Source organism: Artemia sp. Qi Xiang Cuo, chromosome 9 (assembly GCF_049724085.1).
Source record: "Artemia sp. Qi Xiang Cuo chromosome 9, ASM4972408v1, whole genome shotgun sequence".
Classification (NCBI taxonomy): Eukaryota; Metazoa; Arthropoda; class Branchiopoda; order Anostraca; family Artemiidae; genus Artemia; species Artemia sp. Qi Xiang Cuo.
Genome location: NC_142802.1, coordinates 10,019,315 through 10,033,941, shown reverse-complemented (window position 1 = coordinate 10,033,941; position 14,627 = coordinate 10,019,315). Strand labels below are relative to the sequence as shown.

At 35.4% G+C, this 14,627-nt stretch overlaps 1 protein-coding gene across 1 annotated transcript in view; it reads right to left on the bottom strand.

Moving 5' to 3' along the window:
• The window catches only part of LOC148948299 (zinc transporter ZIP1-like), a 52,737-nt gene that overhangs the window by 25,295 nt on the left and 12,815 nt on the right, over positions 1–14,627 (bottom strand). Inside the window, exons 2-3 of the mRNA XM_089093875.1 lie at positions 12,807–12,989; positions 11,947–12,070 (exon numbers count right to left, since the gene is read on the bottom strand). Of these exons, the coding sequence (XP_088950001.1) occupies positions 11,947–12,070; positions 12,807–12,989 (307 nt within the window). The remainder of the gene's footprint in view (positions 1–11,946; positions 12,071–12,806; positions 12,990–14,627) is intronic.

Here is a 14,627-nt window from a genome sequence, read left to right as displayed (position 1 = left end):
AAATTTCAAATTATAATGTAAGTGCAAATCCTCTTGGCAATAAAAACGTTCATATTATAATGTAAAATGTAAAAATATAATGTAAAATTTCAAATTATAATGTAAGTGCAGATCCTCTTGACAATAAAAACATTCATATTATAATGTAAAATTTAAAAATATAAGGTAAAATTTCAAATTATAATCTAAGTGCAGATCCTCTTGGCAATAAAAACGTTCATATTATAATGTAAATATAATGTAAAATTTCAAATTATAATGCAAGTGCAGATCCTCTTGGCAATAAAAACCTTCGAATTATAATGTAAAATATAAAAATATGGTTCAAAATTTCAAATTATAATGTAAGTGCAGATCCTCTTGGCAATAAAAACTTTCATATTATAATGTAAAATGTAAAAATATAATGTAAATTTTCAAACTATAATGTAAGTGCAGATCCTCTTGACAATAAAAACGTTCATATTATAATGTAAAATGTAAAAATATAATGTAAAATTTCAAATTATAATGTAAGTGCAGATCCTCTTGACAATAAAACATTCATATTATAATGTAAAATTTAAAAATATAAGGTAAAATTTCAAATTAAAATCTAAGTGCAGATCCTCTTGGCAATAAAAACGTTCATATTATAATGTAAATATAATTTAAAATTTCAAATTATAATGCAAGTGCAGATCCTCTTGGCAATAAAAACCTTCGAATAATAATGTAAAATATAAAAATATGGTTCAAAATTTGAAATTATAATGTAAGTGCAGATCCTCTTGGCAAAAAAACGTACATATTATAATGTAAAAATATAATGTAAAATTTAAAATTATAATGTAAGTGCAGATCCTCTTATCAATAAAAACGTTCTTATTGCTTCAGGGACTACATATGGCTTCAATGGCATTACCTTGTCCCAAATTTTTACCAGCCCTTAGCGATGACAGAAATTAGGCATCAAAGTATTAAGGAAAGTGAAAATTAAATCTGATTGTTTTAATTAATAATATGGAAACTTATACAGCCATATACATGTTAAAAAAATAGAAAAAACAAGGAATTCAATTTTCAATGAAAAAGACCTAAGCATGCAGCTTTGGTAGTTTTTTTTGCACCAAATCCAAAAAAAAGTGAAAAATGAGTAAAAAAAAAGCTAAAAAAAAATGTGGCACTAAACAGATTAATACGGTACAGTTTTTTTAAGGTGGGGATATCTATAAGTATCAACAGGCTGTTAATGTTTGAATTTTTATGGACGGAATTTTATGGACGGAATTTTTATTATAAAGCTAGCATTAAGCTAGCTTTATTTTTCTCACAATTTAACGTGGCAACACTGACAAAAATGTAATATTACCTAAATATCTTTACAATATTGAAACAAACTGGAAAAAATCCTTCGAGAATCAGGGTTTTTAGGTACAGATACCTACGATAGTCCCGGGGACAAAAAAAGATCTGATTTGATGTCCTCGGTACTTTAAGAGGGAAATGAGTGCATAACTTAAATGTAAAGGTTGAAGATAATAATGATTTAAAGCCAATTTCTTGCCAAAACTACCAAATTTTAATTAAGTACTGTGACAGTCAAAATAGAGCATCAAATATGATTAGCATCACTAGCCATTACGCTAAAAGATAATAGCGGTTCTAAAACCAATTTCTTAGCGACAACAAGGGAGACAGTATAGCAATCACATTTCAAAGGAAATTCCTCGGCAAATGTAAACATTTAACAAAGTGTTTTAATGAGCTTTCAGGTCGAGCAAAGTCAGGGAATAGAAAAGTGCCCTGAGGCAAAAAGTAAAGTATGAAATACCGAGAACAGTGAAATAAAATTTGATTGTTTGAATTAGTTAAGCAGAATCTTACACGACCACACATTTCTTGGAAAATTAGGAAAAACTGGAAATTCAATTTTAAATAGAAGAGATTTTCATGTACAGCAATGCAGCTTTTGGCAATTTTAGGTACTAGATTAAATAAAAAAGAAACTTGGGTGAAAAATCAACAGCAAAAAATAAGCTGTTATCTAGGCTGTTAATAGCTGTTATCTAAGCTGTTAATAGCTGTTATGATGTAGCTTTATTTTGAAGGTGCAGTAGTTTTTTGAAATCTACGGATTGTCGATGTTTGAATTTTTAAGGACGAGATCCGTCGTAAAAATTTAAAATAACTAGCTTATTAGTTATAAAAATAACTCTGCTTATTCATTCTTACCATTCAAAATGGCAACACTGACGAAAATATGGGACTGCCCTTTAAACCTCATATATTGCAAAAAAAAAATCTTAGAAAATCATGGTTTTCAGCCACTATACAAAAAGAAGGAACACTCAAGAAAATATCATAAATAACTTAGGATCATCTTTTGTAAGGGTCTGGGGTATAATGTGACCTGTTAACATAAGAATGGAATTAAATTGCTGTTAAATTTTTGTTTTTGTTAAGTGAAATCATCTTAGATGTTATATATGCATAGTTGCACAATGCCCATGTATGAAGATAAGCAGGGAAGGGGCTTTCCCCTTAAAATTTTCCATACGAAATCCTAAGGAAGAAATGTAAATATATATAGTGATGAACCTCCTCCCCTATACTAATGAGGAAAAATCCTGTAATATCCCCCCTGACCCTGAGATTTTGCGCAGTTAAATTTTCTGGAACCTCAAAATTTGTATTTTTTGGGCTTCATTTTTTGAAGGTACTTTATGTAAAGACCGTATCCAGGGGACGGGAATAGGGAGTTTGACACACACACACCCCTCAACATGTTTCTTATGAGATGTAAAAGCGTAACAAAAATGAATATAAAATTTTTTTTGGTGTGTTTTCAAAGTTTTTTAACCAATAGACCTACGACAATCACGAGGGCAAAAAAGATTTATTTCGATTTCCTTGACGGTTTAAAAAAAATCCTTTAAAGGACACACATTTATCAAAGTATGGAACTTGGACAACAACTAAAACTAACAATGCATAAGAAAAATTCATTCCTACCTTTAAAGATTCAGAATGCTAATGATTAGCTCATTTTGGCAAAAACGTGCTCTTTGTCAATTTCCCCTATATACACAGTTAATCAATTTCGGCATCTGAACTACTTATATACCTTTAAGGAATTATACTGTATATAATCAAATTTATTTGATATAAAAGGGTTATGGAAGAATGTGTAAGGAGCCATCAATTTTAACTTAAGTTACAGTTAAATAACAAAATTACACTGGCTTTGTACCAAAAGTTCATATTTACAAAATTACACCAGGGTTAGTGGCAACCCTGGTGAAACAAATAAGGAAAATATATTTTGTCATTTCACTAGTTTTTAATAGGATTTTGGTATTTTTTTGGGATAATTTTGAAACCAGTTTTATAATTGTGATTTTCCAAGTAAGTGCATACTTTTTTTTTCAGTTAAGAAGAGCCATTTTTTAGGAATCCGGTGTGTTTATTGGTTGCGCACGCGCTGATTGCGTGATTTTTGGCCGCGCAGCATTGCCATTCGTGTTTGTGTGTTTGGTTTTCGGGTGCGAAAAAAAAGGTCATAATCGGCGTGTGTATATGTGTATGTTTCTTCTTAATAAGTGAAGTTCTGTGGACTGGTTGGATCGCTTGGGACCAAGCAGAAGAGGGGTGAGAACCTGCTGGTAGCGCCGTATTGGTACCTGCCGGTTAATTAGCCTTAAATTGCAGGGAACAGGTGAGCAGGTCTCGACGCGTCCCGTGCTCCCGGTGATCGACGTACGCTCCGAGCAGTCAGCCCTGCCCACAGTCTGTGTTGTTTCGACTCTCTTCCATATCAGCCATTGGGGAACTTTGTTACTGATTCGAGAGAGATAAAAATGATTTATAATCCTGTCCTGAACTTTGTTTTTCGTTCTACTATGGCGGGAAACGCACGTGTAGATATTATCTAGAAAGAGACACAATATTATAAGACTGATATACTGTTGAAAGCCAAGGAAATTATCTGGCCGATGGCTGGAAAGACTACTCGTGTGTCAGAGCGTGTCAAGGCGCTTGATATTGTGACTGATCTGATCGGAGCTGTTCGGCAGTGTGACGAAAAGAAAATAGCTCTTCCTAAGTTTGTCATATATGAACCGGATGAAGTGCCGATAATTCCTGGTGAGGTTACTGCTACTCTCACCAGGAAACTGAACGAAGTCTGCAGTAGTGTTGAAGACCTTAAACAACATATAACCACTCTAAAGTCTCAGCCTAGCTTTGTGCCTCAGGTCCCCAGTGTCACTTCTCAGCCTAAACCTACGTACTTGGTTATCCTGAAACAACCAGCGAAAGGTCTTGTAAAGCCGGATGACCGCAAAGGCTATATTGAGAGCCTCGCGGATGCCGCTTGTTGTTCTCATATTATGGACCTGAAACGTCTTCAGAAAGAGTGGCGGATTGTCCTTGATGATAAGGACGCCGCGACTACACTTGCTAATGCAGTTAAGGATGCTAAATTGAAGTCGCCTTCATGCTTTGGTATTATACGTCATATCCCAGATGATATCGAGGACATTGATCTATGTGGTTTGATTCAGAACTGTGTTAAAGCAGAAAGGATACGAAAAACTCAATCGTTCAAGCTGCTTTTCGACAGTAAGATGCACTTACTCAAAGCAATGGAAAACCCTGTGACCTTTGGCTTTGAGAAACACCGAATTCAGGAGTATAAATTCCTGCCCATGCGTTGCTATAACTGTCAACAGTTGGGACATGCAGCTCAAACGTGCAAAAATGATACCTAGTGCTCTCGCTGTGCTGCTTGTCATAAAAATTCGAAAGAGGATCCGTGCAATAATGCTGTGACATACGCACTATGCAGTTCTGCGGACCATCCTTGCTTTAGTATCAAATGCCCAGTAGCAATGAAAATCATGGCTAGTAAATGATTGCTCCCCAACTTACTGTTTGCTCGTGGAACATTAACGGAAATGTTATTGAAAAGCTACCGTTTCTCGAAAGTGCGCTACGTTGCAACGATGTGCTCTGTTTGCAGGAGCACTTCCTGTCGACATCCTCGGTTTCTCTTCTGAAGTTCAGTGACACTATTCAAGTATTTTCGGTGCCTGCTGTGGCTTCGGGTCGAGGAAGACCATCAGGTGGCGTTGCCATACTCGTTAATTCTCACCTGGCTGTCCAGCTGTTTAGTCAATATGAATGTTTTGTGGCTGTAAAAATCGGTGAAGCTTACGTATTCTCTGTTTATCTCCCAACCGATTACCCCGACATTGCTTCAGAGGAGAGATTCAGTGTTGCATGCTCCCATCTGGTGCGTTCCGTTCAGGACTGTCATGATAAGCATGGGCAGGTGATTGTTGTGGGAGATTTTAACTGTGACTTAAACGATAGTAATAGCGCAAGGTCTCAAATCCTGTTGCCCGCTCTTGCCGACATGCACCCCGTACCAAATGACTGCTGTTTCACATATGTGCACAAGTCAGGCTCAACAAGCTCTTTGGATTTCTTCGTCTGCTCGAACAGTGTGAAATCACTTAGTGTTAGCCGTGTCGATACTGGCTTATCGGTATCCGATCATTTCCCTATAACCTGCTCATTTGAAATTGCTATGCCTGAAATCAGCTACCCAAGGAAAAGGAAGTGGTATTTTAAATCCGAATGGAATAAAGTCAACCCTAGTGCATATTCTAGTATTATTGATAGCGTTTTGGCGAAAATCAAGATACCGGTCCAGTTACTACAGCAGAACGCTAAAATATCAGTCAGTGAAAAGCAGATTCTTCTAAACATATACTGCTCTGAGCTTACCCATGCGATGCGGTGTGCCGAAACAGCTGCTGTACCCAAACGCAAAGTGCGCGTGGGGTCTGAAGTTCCTAAGTGGTCTCTTAATCCAGAGCTGGCTCACGCGTGCGAGTCTTCCAAATTTTGGTACCGTCTGTGGAATAGCTGTGGTAGACCCCGTTCTGGCGCTGTGAATGATGTAAGACTCTACACCAAGCGTGAGTTTTCTAAAATTCTTACTAAACACAAAAGAGCTGTGATTGATGGATATAGTGAAAGATTGTCAGGAAATCCCAATGAAATATGGAAGTTCATTTCAAAGAAGAAAGGTGATTGCGAGTCAAGTGATCAAAAGATACCATCAGAGCAAGAATGGGTTAAATATTATACTAGTGAATTTTCACCCCCAGATACCGTTTTGGAAGAAGATTTCTCTACGCAGCTTGTTGCGACTCTGGGTGATTGTGATTCGGGTCCCAGTTTCACGGTTAGTCTGGAAAAAATTAAACAGTGCATTCTAAAAATGAAAAAGAAATTGTCATGTGGAATCGATCAGTTATGCGGTATGCACCTCGTGCACGGAAGTATAAATCTGTTGCACCACTTGGGTCTACTATTCCAAACTATATTCAACTGTGGGTTAGTCCCCGATGTGTTCTGTGCTGGTGTTGTAACCCCGGTGGTTAAGAAAGGAAAAGATAAAAGTAATTGCAGTTCATATCGGCCAATCACGGTTTCCTCGGTAATGTGTAAATTGCTAGAGCTGATAGTTATTGATGAGATAACAGAAGTCTGTTCGACACCAGAAAATCAGTTCGGTTTTAAAAATGGTTACAGTCGTGAACATGTACATAGAGTTATTGCTAATGTTTTAGTTGATGTTGAAGAGAAAGACGATATTCTTCTTATTGCCGGTCACGACGTTTCGCGTGCGTTTGACTCGGGAATTCATCCTCAGCTTTTAATCAGCGCTAAGGATCGTGGTCTTGATCGCTCAATTTTACGTGTTTACAGGAATATGTACAGCAAACTGTATGTTGTTATTAAAGTGCCGACACGAGATGGTTTTGCAATTTCGAAGTGTGTAATACGTGTATGGAAAGGTATTAGGCAGGGGGGTGTATCTTCACCCCCACTATATAATAACAGTGTCCTGGAGGCCCAGAAGAAAGTTCGCACGACAGTTATCTACCGAGGCCTTGATATGTCGCTTCTGAACTACGCTGACGATATATTGAATCTCAGCAGGACTGTCTCGGGTATAGAGGAAAATTTTGATATTTTATGTATTGAGTATAGGAAAATAGGATTGAAGTTTAATGCTGAGAAGAGTGAGGTTGTCGCATTTGGTAAATCGCGTAACCGGCCCTCCCCGAATAATGTTTGTCTAGATGGTCATCCGATACCTCTATCGCCAAGTATCAGTTACCTTGGACTTCCGATTGGGAGTGATCTGAGGCATACCCGATCGCTTTTGCTAGACTTTGTTGGTTCGAAGCTTCGTAAGACATATGGTATGCTTGTTCCCTGTAAAGCTCGATACAAAAGAAGTATATTATCAAAAATTTACAATGCATTTGCTATGCCCCTTTTGCTTGCTCTTTCACCCTTTTGGAGTATATTAATTATCTCGGATAAGAAGACGCTACGAACGTTGTTTTTTTCGGTATGCCAAGTTCCTCCTTGGCATACCTCTTTAGGCCAGAAACCGGTGCCTGGTTTCTGTATATAGGGTCACAGATCCTTTTAAAGCAATCGCGGAACGGAGACTGCGATTTGAGAAGTCGCTGGATCCGACGAATACCTTGTTTAGTGCCTTTATGTAATTTGTTACCGTATAAAGTTTTACTCCGATTTTACATCATTTGTGTATTTCGGGAAATAAATTTTTTGTTTTATTTACTTATTGATAATTGCCCCTATTTGTATTTTTTTTTTTTTTTTTTTTTTTTTTCTTGTCTGTTTTGCTCTGTTTTGGTTTTGTTTGTATTTATCAGAATTTATTTGTTTTTTTTTTTTTCCATTTTATTTATTTATACTCCATCAGTGTTGTATTTTACATTTATGATGGGAAATAAATTTATACATACATTTCCACTTTTACAGGTTTTTGAAAGTAAATAATATTCAACTTCTTAGCGACAGCAATGGTGACAATTTAACGACCAAATCTCAAAGCAAAATCCATGGCAAACGTATTGAATCTTTAAAATGTTTTAATGCGCTTTTAAGGTCAAACGAGGTTAAGAAAACGTCTTGTGTGAAGAAAGATTTTTACATTTTTTCAGGATAGATAGACATACGAGCATGAGGCTAGGTAATTAGAAACATGAGAATTGTTCATATAACTAAATATATAAAACAAAAATGATGAAAAATTGAATTTTAGAGGAAAGTGAAAATTAAATCTTAATTTAATTCTTTTAATTGTTTTAGTTTTATTGATTGCAGTCATACATGTCTTTAAAAACTAGGGAGAATCAGAAATTCAATTTTTACTGAAAAATACCTCCGTACTCAGTTATGCCATTTTGGTAGTAACTTCTTCCAAATTAAAAAAAAGGAACGTGGTTAAAAATCAGGAAACTATGAGAAAAAAAATATGGCACCAATTAGTTTAAGAAAATAGCTTTCTTTGAAGGTTCAGTTGTTTTTGAAAATCAACAGAAGATTAAATTTCGAATTTTTACAAGCATTGTGTAATTTAACTGATTAGTTTTGCTTATTTATTTCGACAGTCTAGCGAGCTAACCTGAAAAAATCTGATACTTCCATAAAACACAGAATTTTGAAACTACCAAAAGATTAATTATATAAAATCCTTTTTATGAGATTTTATTATTTGTTTACCAGGTGTCTATAGACCTAAGATGATCAAAATGTTTCTATTGGGTAAATTGATGGGCAAATTCTTATTCTTTATTCATTGGGGATTCGATGGGCAAATTGACGGACAATTTTTATATTTTATTTATTGGCAAATTGATGCAAAGTTTCTTTTACATAAGACGGGTAATTTTTTTTTTTTTTTATATTCTTTTTACTTTAAGAGGAAGTATTCCGTTTATTCCGTCAAATATAAGATTTCGTTTGGGATATACACCGGCTATCTATCAGATATGAAGCTGAAAATGAGTCAAGACAAAGTGAGAATACAAGCCATAAAAAAAAGGTAAAGAGCATAAAAAATATTGTAACCTATACGTCTATATTCAACATCCTATCAATCTAGTTAAGGACATTTTGTAAAATTCCATTATAAAATAGGGGGTAGCCGCAAGGCATGTAGTCCACAAAGTGGAACGTAAAGAAAAATGAAGGAAGGACAACTGAAAACGTCACCACAGTATGGCAACTGAACACGCCTACACAGTATAGAAACGACTTGAAATAAAGTAAACCGTGAAAGAGAACAAAAACAAAACTAAGAAGACAGACTTTGGAAATGGAGACTTGAAATGAACATTCATTATATTATGCAATTTTCAGTGCTTCTATTCCAGCAGCCTATTTTGACTTTTTAAAAAATCTTCTTAACTTTCTTACATAGTTGGAGAATTGAGATGGATGCCTGAACAATGGCATTAATTATCAGAAACGGTGGAGGGGGAGAGGAAATTTCAAAATCTAGAGGGGATATTTTTTTTTAATATTTTCAATGAAATACTGAAAAAAATTTATGTTTCAGTGAAAATACCAAAACGGCAATTTTAAAAGAAAATACTAAAAATAAGTTTTTTTCAAAATCGGGAGTGGGATATACCCTTTACCTCCGTAATTGCACCTAAAAAAAGGCTTGACGATGCAATTTCGTTTTTGTTCGTGGTGCAAAAAGTAAATGTAGTAAAGTATTAATATATATATATATATATATATATATATATATATATATATATATATATATATATATATATATATATATATATATATATATATATATATATATATATATATATATATATATATATATATATATATATATATATATATATATATATATATAAAACAAATTTGTCAATGCTCATATACCGTGGAATTCTTATAGTTCAATTTGCTTCAATTCTGTTAGCGTTCTATTGTGAAGAATTTTTTAACCGCATCAAATTATTTCGTATCTCTGAACAGCAAAATAAACCCTCCCTTTAAAACCCAGGTTAAATAGTGCTGAACAAAATCTACCCTGACAACGAAATACAATTTCTGAAGAGACAAATAATTCAATCTGTTCAAAAACCTGCTTGATTATTTTGCAAAATTAAATAAAAAAACAAGTTTTATCTTCAACTGAAAGTAAGGAGCAATATTGAAACTTACAACGAAAAGAAAGTATTCCGCATATAAGTGGGATTGCCCCGTCCCCAATATCTCGTTCTTCAACCTAAGCTATTTTAGAACTTGCCAAAAAAAAACTTTTTATTAAACGGCCCTTACATTTAGGGAGTCGTTCTCAGAAAATTGGGGTGAGAATCAAACATTAGCGTAAAAAAACGAGGTATTGAGGAGGCCGCATCACCCCTCATATACGAAATAATTTCTGTTCGTTTTAAGTTTAAATAATGATATTTACTTTCTGTTGAAAAACTTATTTTTTTATTTAATTTATGATCGTTTTTCATGTAATGTTGAGGAATCCAGATTCCCTCAATGGAAAATTCCCTCCCCTCACAGATATAAAAGTTTTCCTGACGTAAAATACCCCCACCCCTCAGAAATTCTCCCCAGACAATTCCATTCTCACTAAAAATCCTCCAGGGAAATTCCTTCTGACGATTCCGCCTGAAAGTTTTTCTTAGCATACTTTCATTTGAAGAAAGTACCTAATACTTTAGGTACTGATCGTTTTTTAAATTATATTGGATTTCCTTCCTCTGTGGAAATTTTTCCCGGATATCCCCCCACTCCCAGTGGAATACCGCTCCCGTGGAAAATTTCCACATGTAGAATTTCTCCAGCAGAATATCCCACCTCCCCCGGGAAAAATCTTCCAGTAAATCCCAACCCTGCTGAAAGTTTCCTCTGGATATCTTTCATTAAAACGTCTTAGCCCACTTTCATTTGAAAAATAATTTAATTTCTAATTGTTTTTTCTAATCATGTCGGATATCCCCCATCCGGGGAAAATATTTCCTGGGAATCCCCCCTCCCCAGTGGAGTATAGCTCTCGCGGAAAATTTCCACCGTAGTTAATCCCACGAAGCAGAAAATTCCTAGCCCCCTCTCAAAAAAAGATGTCAGTAGACTCCAAAATAGCAAATACTATACGTAACCAATGGATAAATTTTGCAACTTATAGCCCTTTCTCCAATGCATGTGGCGGGATATGTTATCCCCGAAGTCATAGTTATTGGACCTTTCAACTATGCTGAACAAAATGGCAATTTCAAAATTTTGATCGGACGACTTTGTGGAATAAGGGGGCGTGAAAGGGGGCTAGCTGTCCTCCAATCTTTTTGTTTTCTTAAAAAGGGCACCAGAACTTTCAAATTCTGATCAAATGAACCTTCTCTCAAGAATCTAGGATGACTGGTTCGATATGACTGCTCCCTAGAGAAAAAATGAAGCAAACAAGAAAGGCTATCCGTGATCTTTTTTCCGGCAAAAAATACAAAATCCCATTTTTTTTGTGCATAGCAGCTTGAAACATCTACAATTGGGTTCTCTGATCTCTTGAATCTGATGGTGTGATTTTCATTAAGGATACTTAACTTTTTGGGGGTGTCTCCCCTTTTTTAAAAATTTGGGCAAATTTTCTCAGGCTCGTAACTTTTGGTGGGTAACGTTGAATGTAATGAACTTTGAATTTTATGGATCAGCATAAAAATTTGATTCTTTGATGTATCTACTGTTATTAAAACTCTTCTTTTAGAGTTTCGGTTACTATTGAGCCATAGTTCATTATCACGAGCTGTTTTAAATATTCAGAGAGTACACAGACCCGAAATTTTTTATTTACAATTTTTACGAGTAAACTCTCTGCTACTTTTTGAGACATGCTGGGACATCAATTAGCGAAAATGTAGGGATGAGAATATATTTTTTAAATGTGGAGGAGGGAAAATTTGCTTGTTTTTTCTTCAATGAAAACTGCAATTTTTTTAAGTAAATACCAAAAAATGTACTGTTCAAAATCTAGGGGGAAATTGACCCCCTTATCCTCTCCCCGTAATTGAAGCACCTGAAAGCATAGTCAATACTTACCGATGGGCTCATGACTATCTTCTGATACTGAATTACTGTAAGATATACTTTCGCTGCTATTGCTTCCACTCTCAACATGCACACCGTTAAACTTTCCGCTGGATTTTTTGTCGCCAGAATCTGTCTGTAAATCAAATATCAATATTAAAAATATTTATAATTAGAAATTTTTTCGTCTTAAAACTGATTTTGTTCTTTTAAATTGAAAAGAAGGGTAAAGCTTAGTCATCCGAAAGCTACAAAAAAAACGTAGTGTGTGCTCTTTTACGAAGATCAAAAACCAACTATCTGACTGTGTAATAACAAGTTTCTTGCATCAAGAAATATCCGTTGTATAACGTCACACGATTGCTTTCAAAGCAGAAATTGACTGACACGTTTGCTGGTTTCTTAGTTTAATTAGCTTAGAAACTTTTTTCTCCTATGGTTACGTAAGTACAAGTCAGTTTATAGGAATATTTCACTTCTTGATGTTTAACCGTGCCAGGAACGCATGCTTCTCAAAGAAGAAGCCTAACCCCCCCCCCCCCAATCCTAAGTTTTATTGAATTGTATGGTGCTCCTCTTTGAAATCATCAAATAATTCTTTTATTATCCCCTCCCCCTAAAAAATTATTATTATTATTATTGACCACTAGCCAAATATAATATTTCTTACGTGCCTGAACAGTGCTGCTGTTGATTAGGGCATAAATTTCTTATATACACAGAAAAATGAGACATTAAAATAAGCGTTGTTACATCTTCCACGAAGAAGAAATGAACCTCAACCCTCTAAACACCTTCCTCTTTCCACTCTGCTGCAAATCTGCTTACAAAAATACTTAGTACTTTTGAGTGCTCAATGTGTTTATAGTTACCTGTTTCTTTTCATTGGTTTCTTCATCCCTGTCCTGACCTTTGTTCAAATTTACACGGTTTAGCTCCTCCGTTTTGTTCGTTACGTATCGATCAGTAAACACGTGAATAATTTCTTCGACAAGGTATACCATGAAAAAACCAGCGCTGATGACAATCTCAGCCAGAGGAAGATTTGTTTGAATCTGTAATTTGAAAAAGTATAGTTTAAACAAGGCCCTGTCCAGGGGAAGGGCTACAGGTTTGACCCCCCCTCCTAATTGTTTTCCGACTCTGCATATGAAGATATTTTGATGTGTTATTGAAGTCTTTTTTAGTAACCCCCTCAAAAAAATACTTCCTTCCAGAATCAAAATCCTGTATAGCGCCTTGGGTTTAAATATTTTTGATTAATATAAGAAAATTTCAAAACAAGAAACCCTCAAACTGGGACTTGATCTTTCCAAAGATTCGAACTTGCAAGCGAAATTGACTTTGACTTTCAAGAAGAAACAGAAAATTAAATTTTAAAATTGGACACAGAAAAGAGAAAATTAGACAAAACCTCTCCAAATAAAATAATATCACAAAAGTATCACAGTATGTGGTAACGAACTGTAAGTAAGAAGCAACTCGATTCAATAGTAACCGAAACCCTAAAAAAGAAATTTTCATATCAATAGATATATCAGAAGAACTGGCTTTTTCAGCTGATTCAAATATATAGGATTCATTAAGTTTACTGTTACTCATCAAAAGCAACGAGTCCGAGAAAATTTACCCGATTTTTGAATAAGGGTGGAAACACACCCAAAAAATCAAGTTAATGAAAATGACACTATCAAATTCAGCGTATCAGAGAACCATACTTTAGAGGTTTGAAGCTCCCATCTCCAAAAATGTAGAATTTTTTTCTTTTGTTTGCCAGAGCAGTATCACGGATGCGTGTTTATTTTTTTCCCCGGGGATGATCGTATCGAACCAATATTCCTAGAAAATGGGGAGAGGGCTCATTCGAACAAAAATTAAAAGTTCTAGTGCCCTTCTCAAGTGACCAAAAAGATTGTAGGGCAACTAGCCCCCCTCCCAAGCTCCTTTTCCCCGAAAATTGTCCTGCCAAAATTTTGAGATAATCATTTTGTTCAGAATAGTTGGAAAGTCACAGAACTATACCTTTGGGGATAACATGACCCCCTGTAGCCTCTTGGGAAAGGTCTGTAAATTGTGAAATTGTTGCACGCAGTTTACGTATGGTATTTTTTATTTGAAAACATGTTCTAAGCGGAGGGGGGGATTTTCTGATTCGAGGGAGAGGTTTTTCCAAGGAGAGAATTCTCCATGACGGAAGATTCCGGGGCTGAATTTTCTAGGGAAAACTTTACACTTGGGAACTTGCAAGAATTCCTAAGCGAAATTATTTTTATTTTTCTTACTTTCTCTTTGCCGACTCAATTTTACATAGGGATATATTCCGGGGGGAGTGTCTGGGGGAATATTCAGAAGGGTTGGAATTTTCTTGATGATTTTTTTCATGGGGGGGATTTTCCACGGGAGAAATTCTCCATGGGAGAATTTTTTTTGCGGAAGCAATTTTCCGTGGAGGGGAGAATTTCCGGGAAAAATCCCACGGAGTGGGAGACTTCCGGCATGATTTGAGAAACGATCAGAAATCGAAGGGTTTGCAAATGAAATTATGCCGCGGAGAATTTTTCATTCGGAATCGTCCGCAAGAAATTTTCCGGGGGAATTTTCAGCGAGGATGGAATTGTCCTGGGTGATTTTTCCAGAGGGAGGATTTTGTGTGGACGGAACTCTAGATTTATGATTTTGTTTTCTTTTTTTTT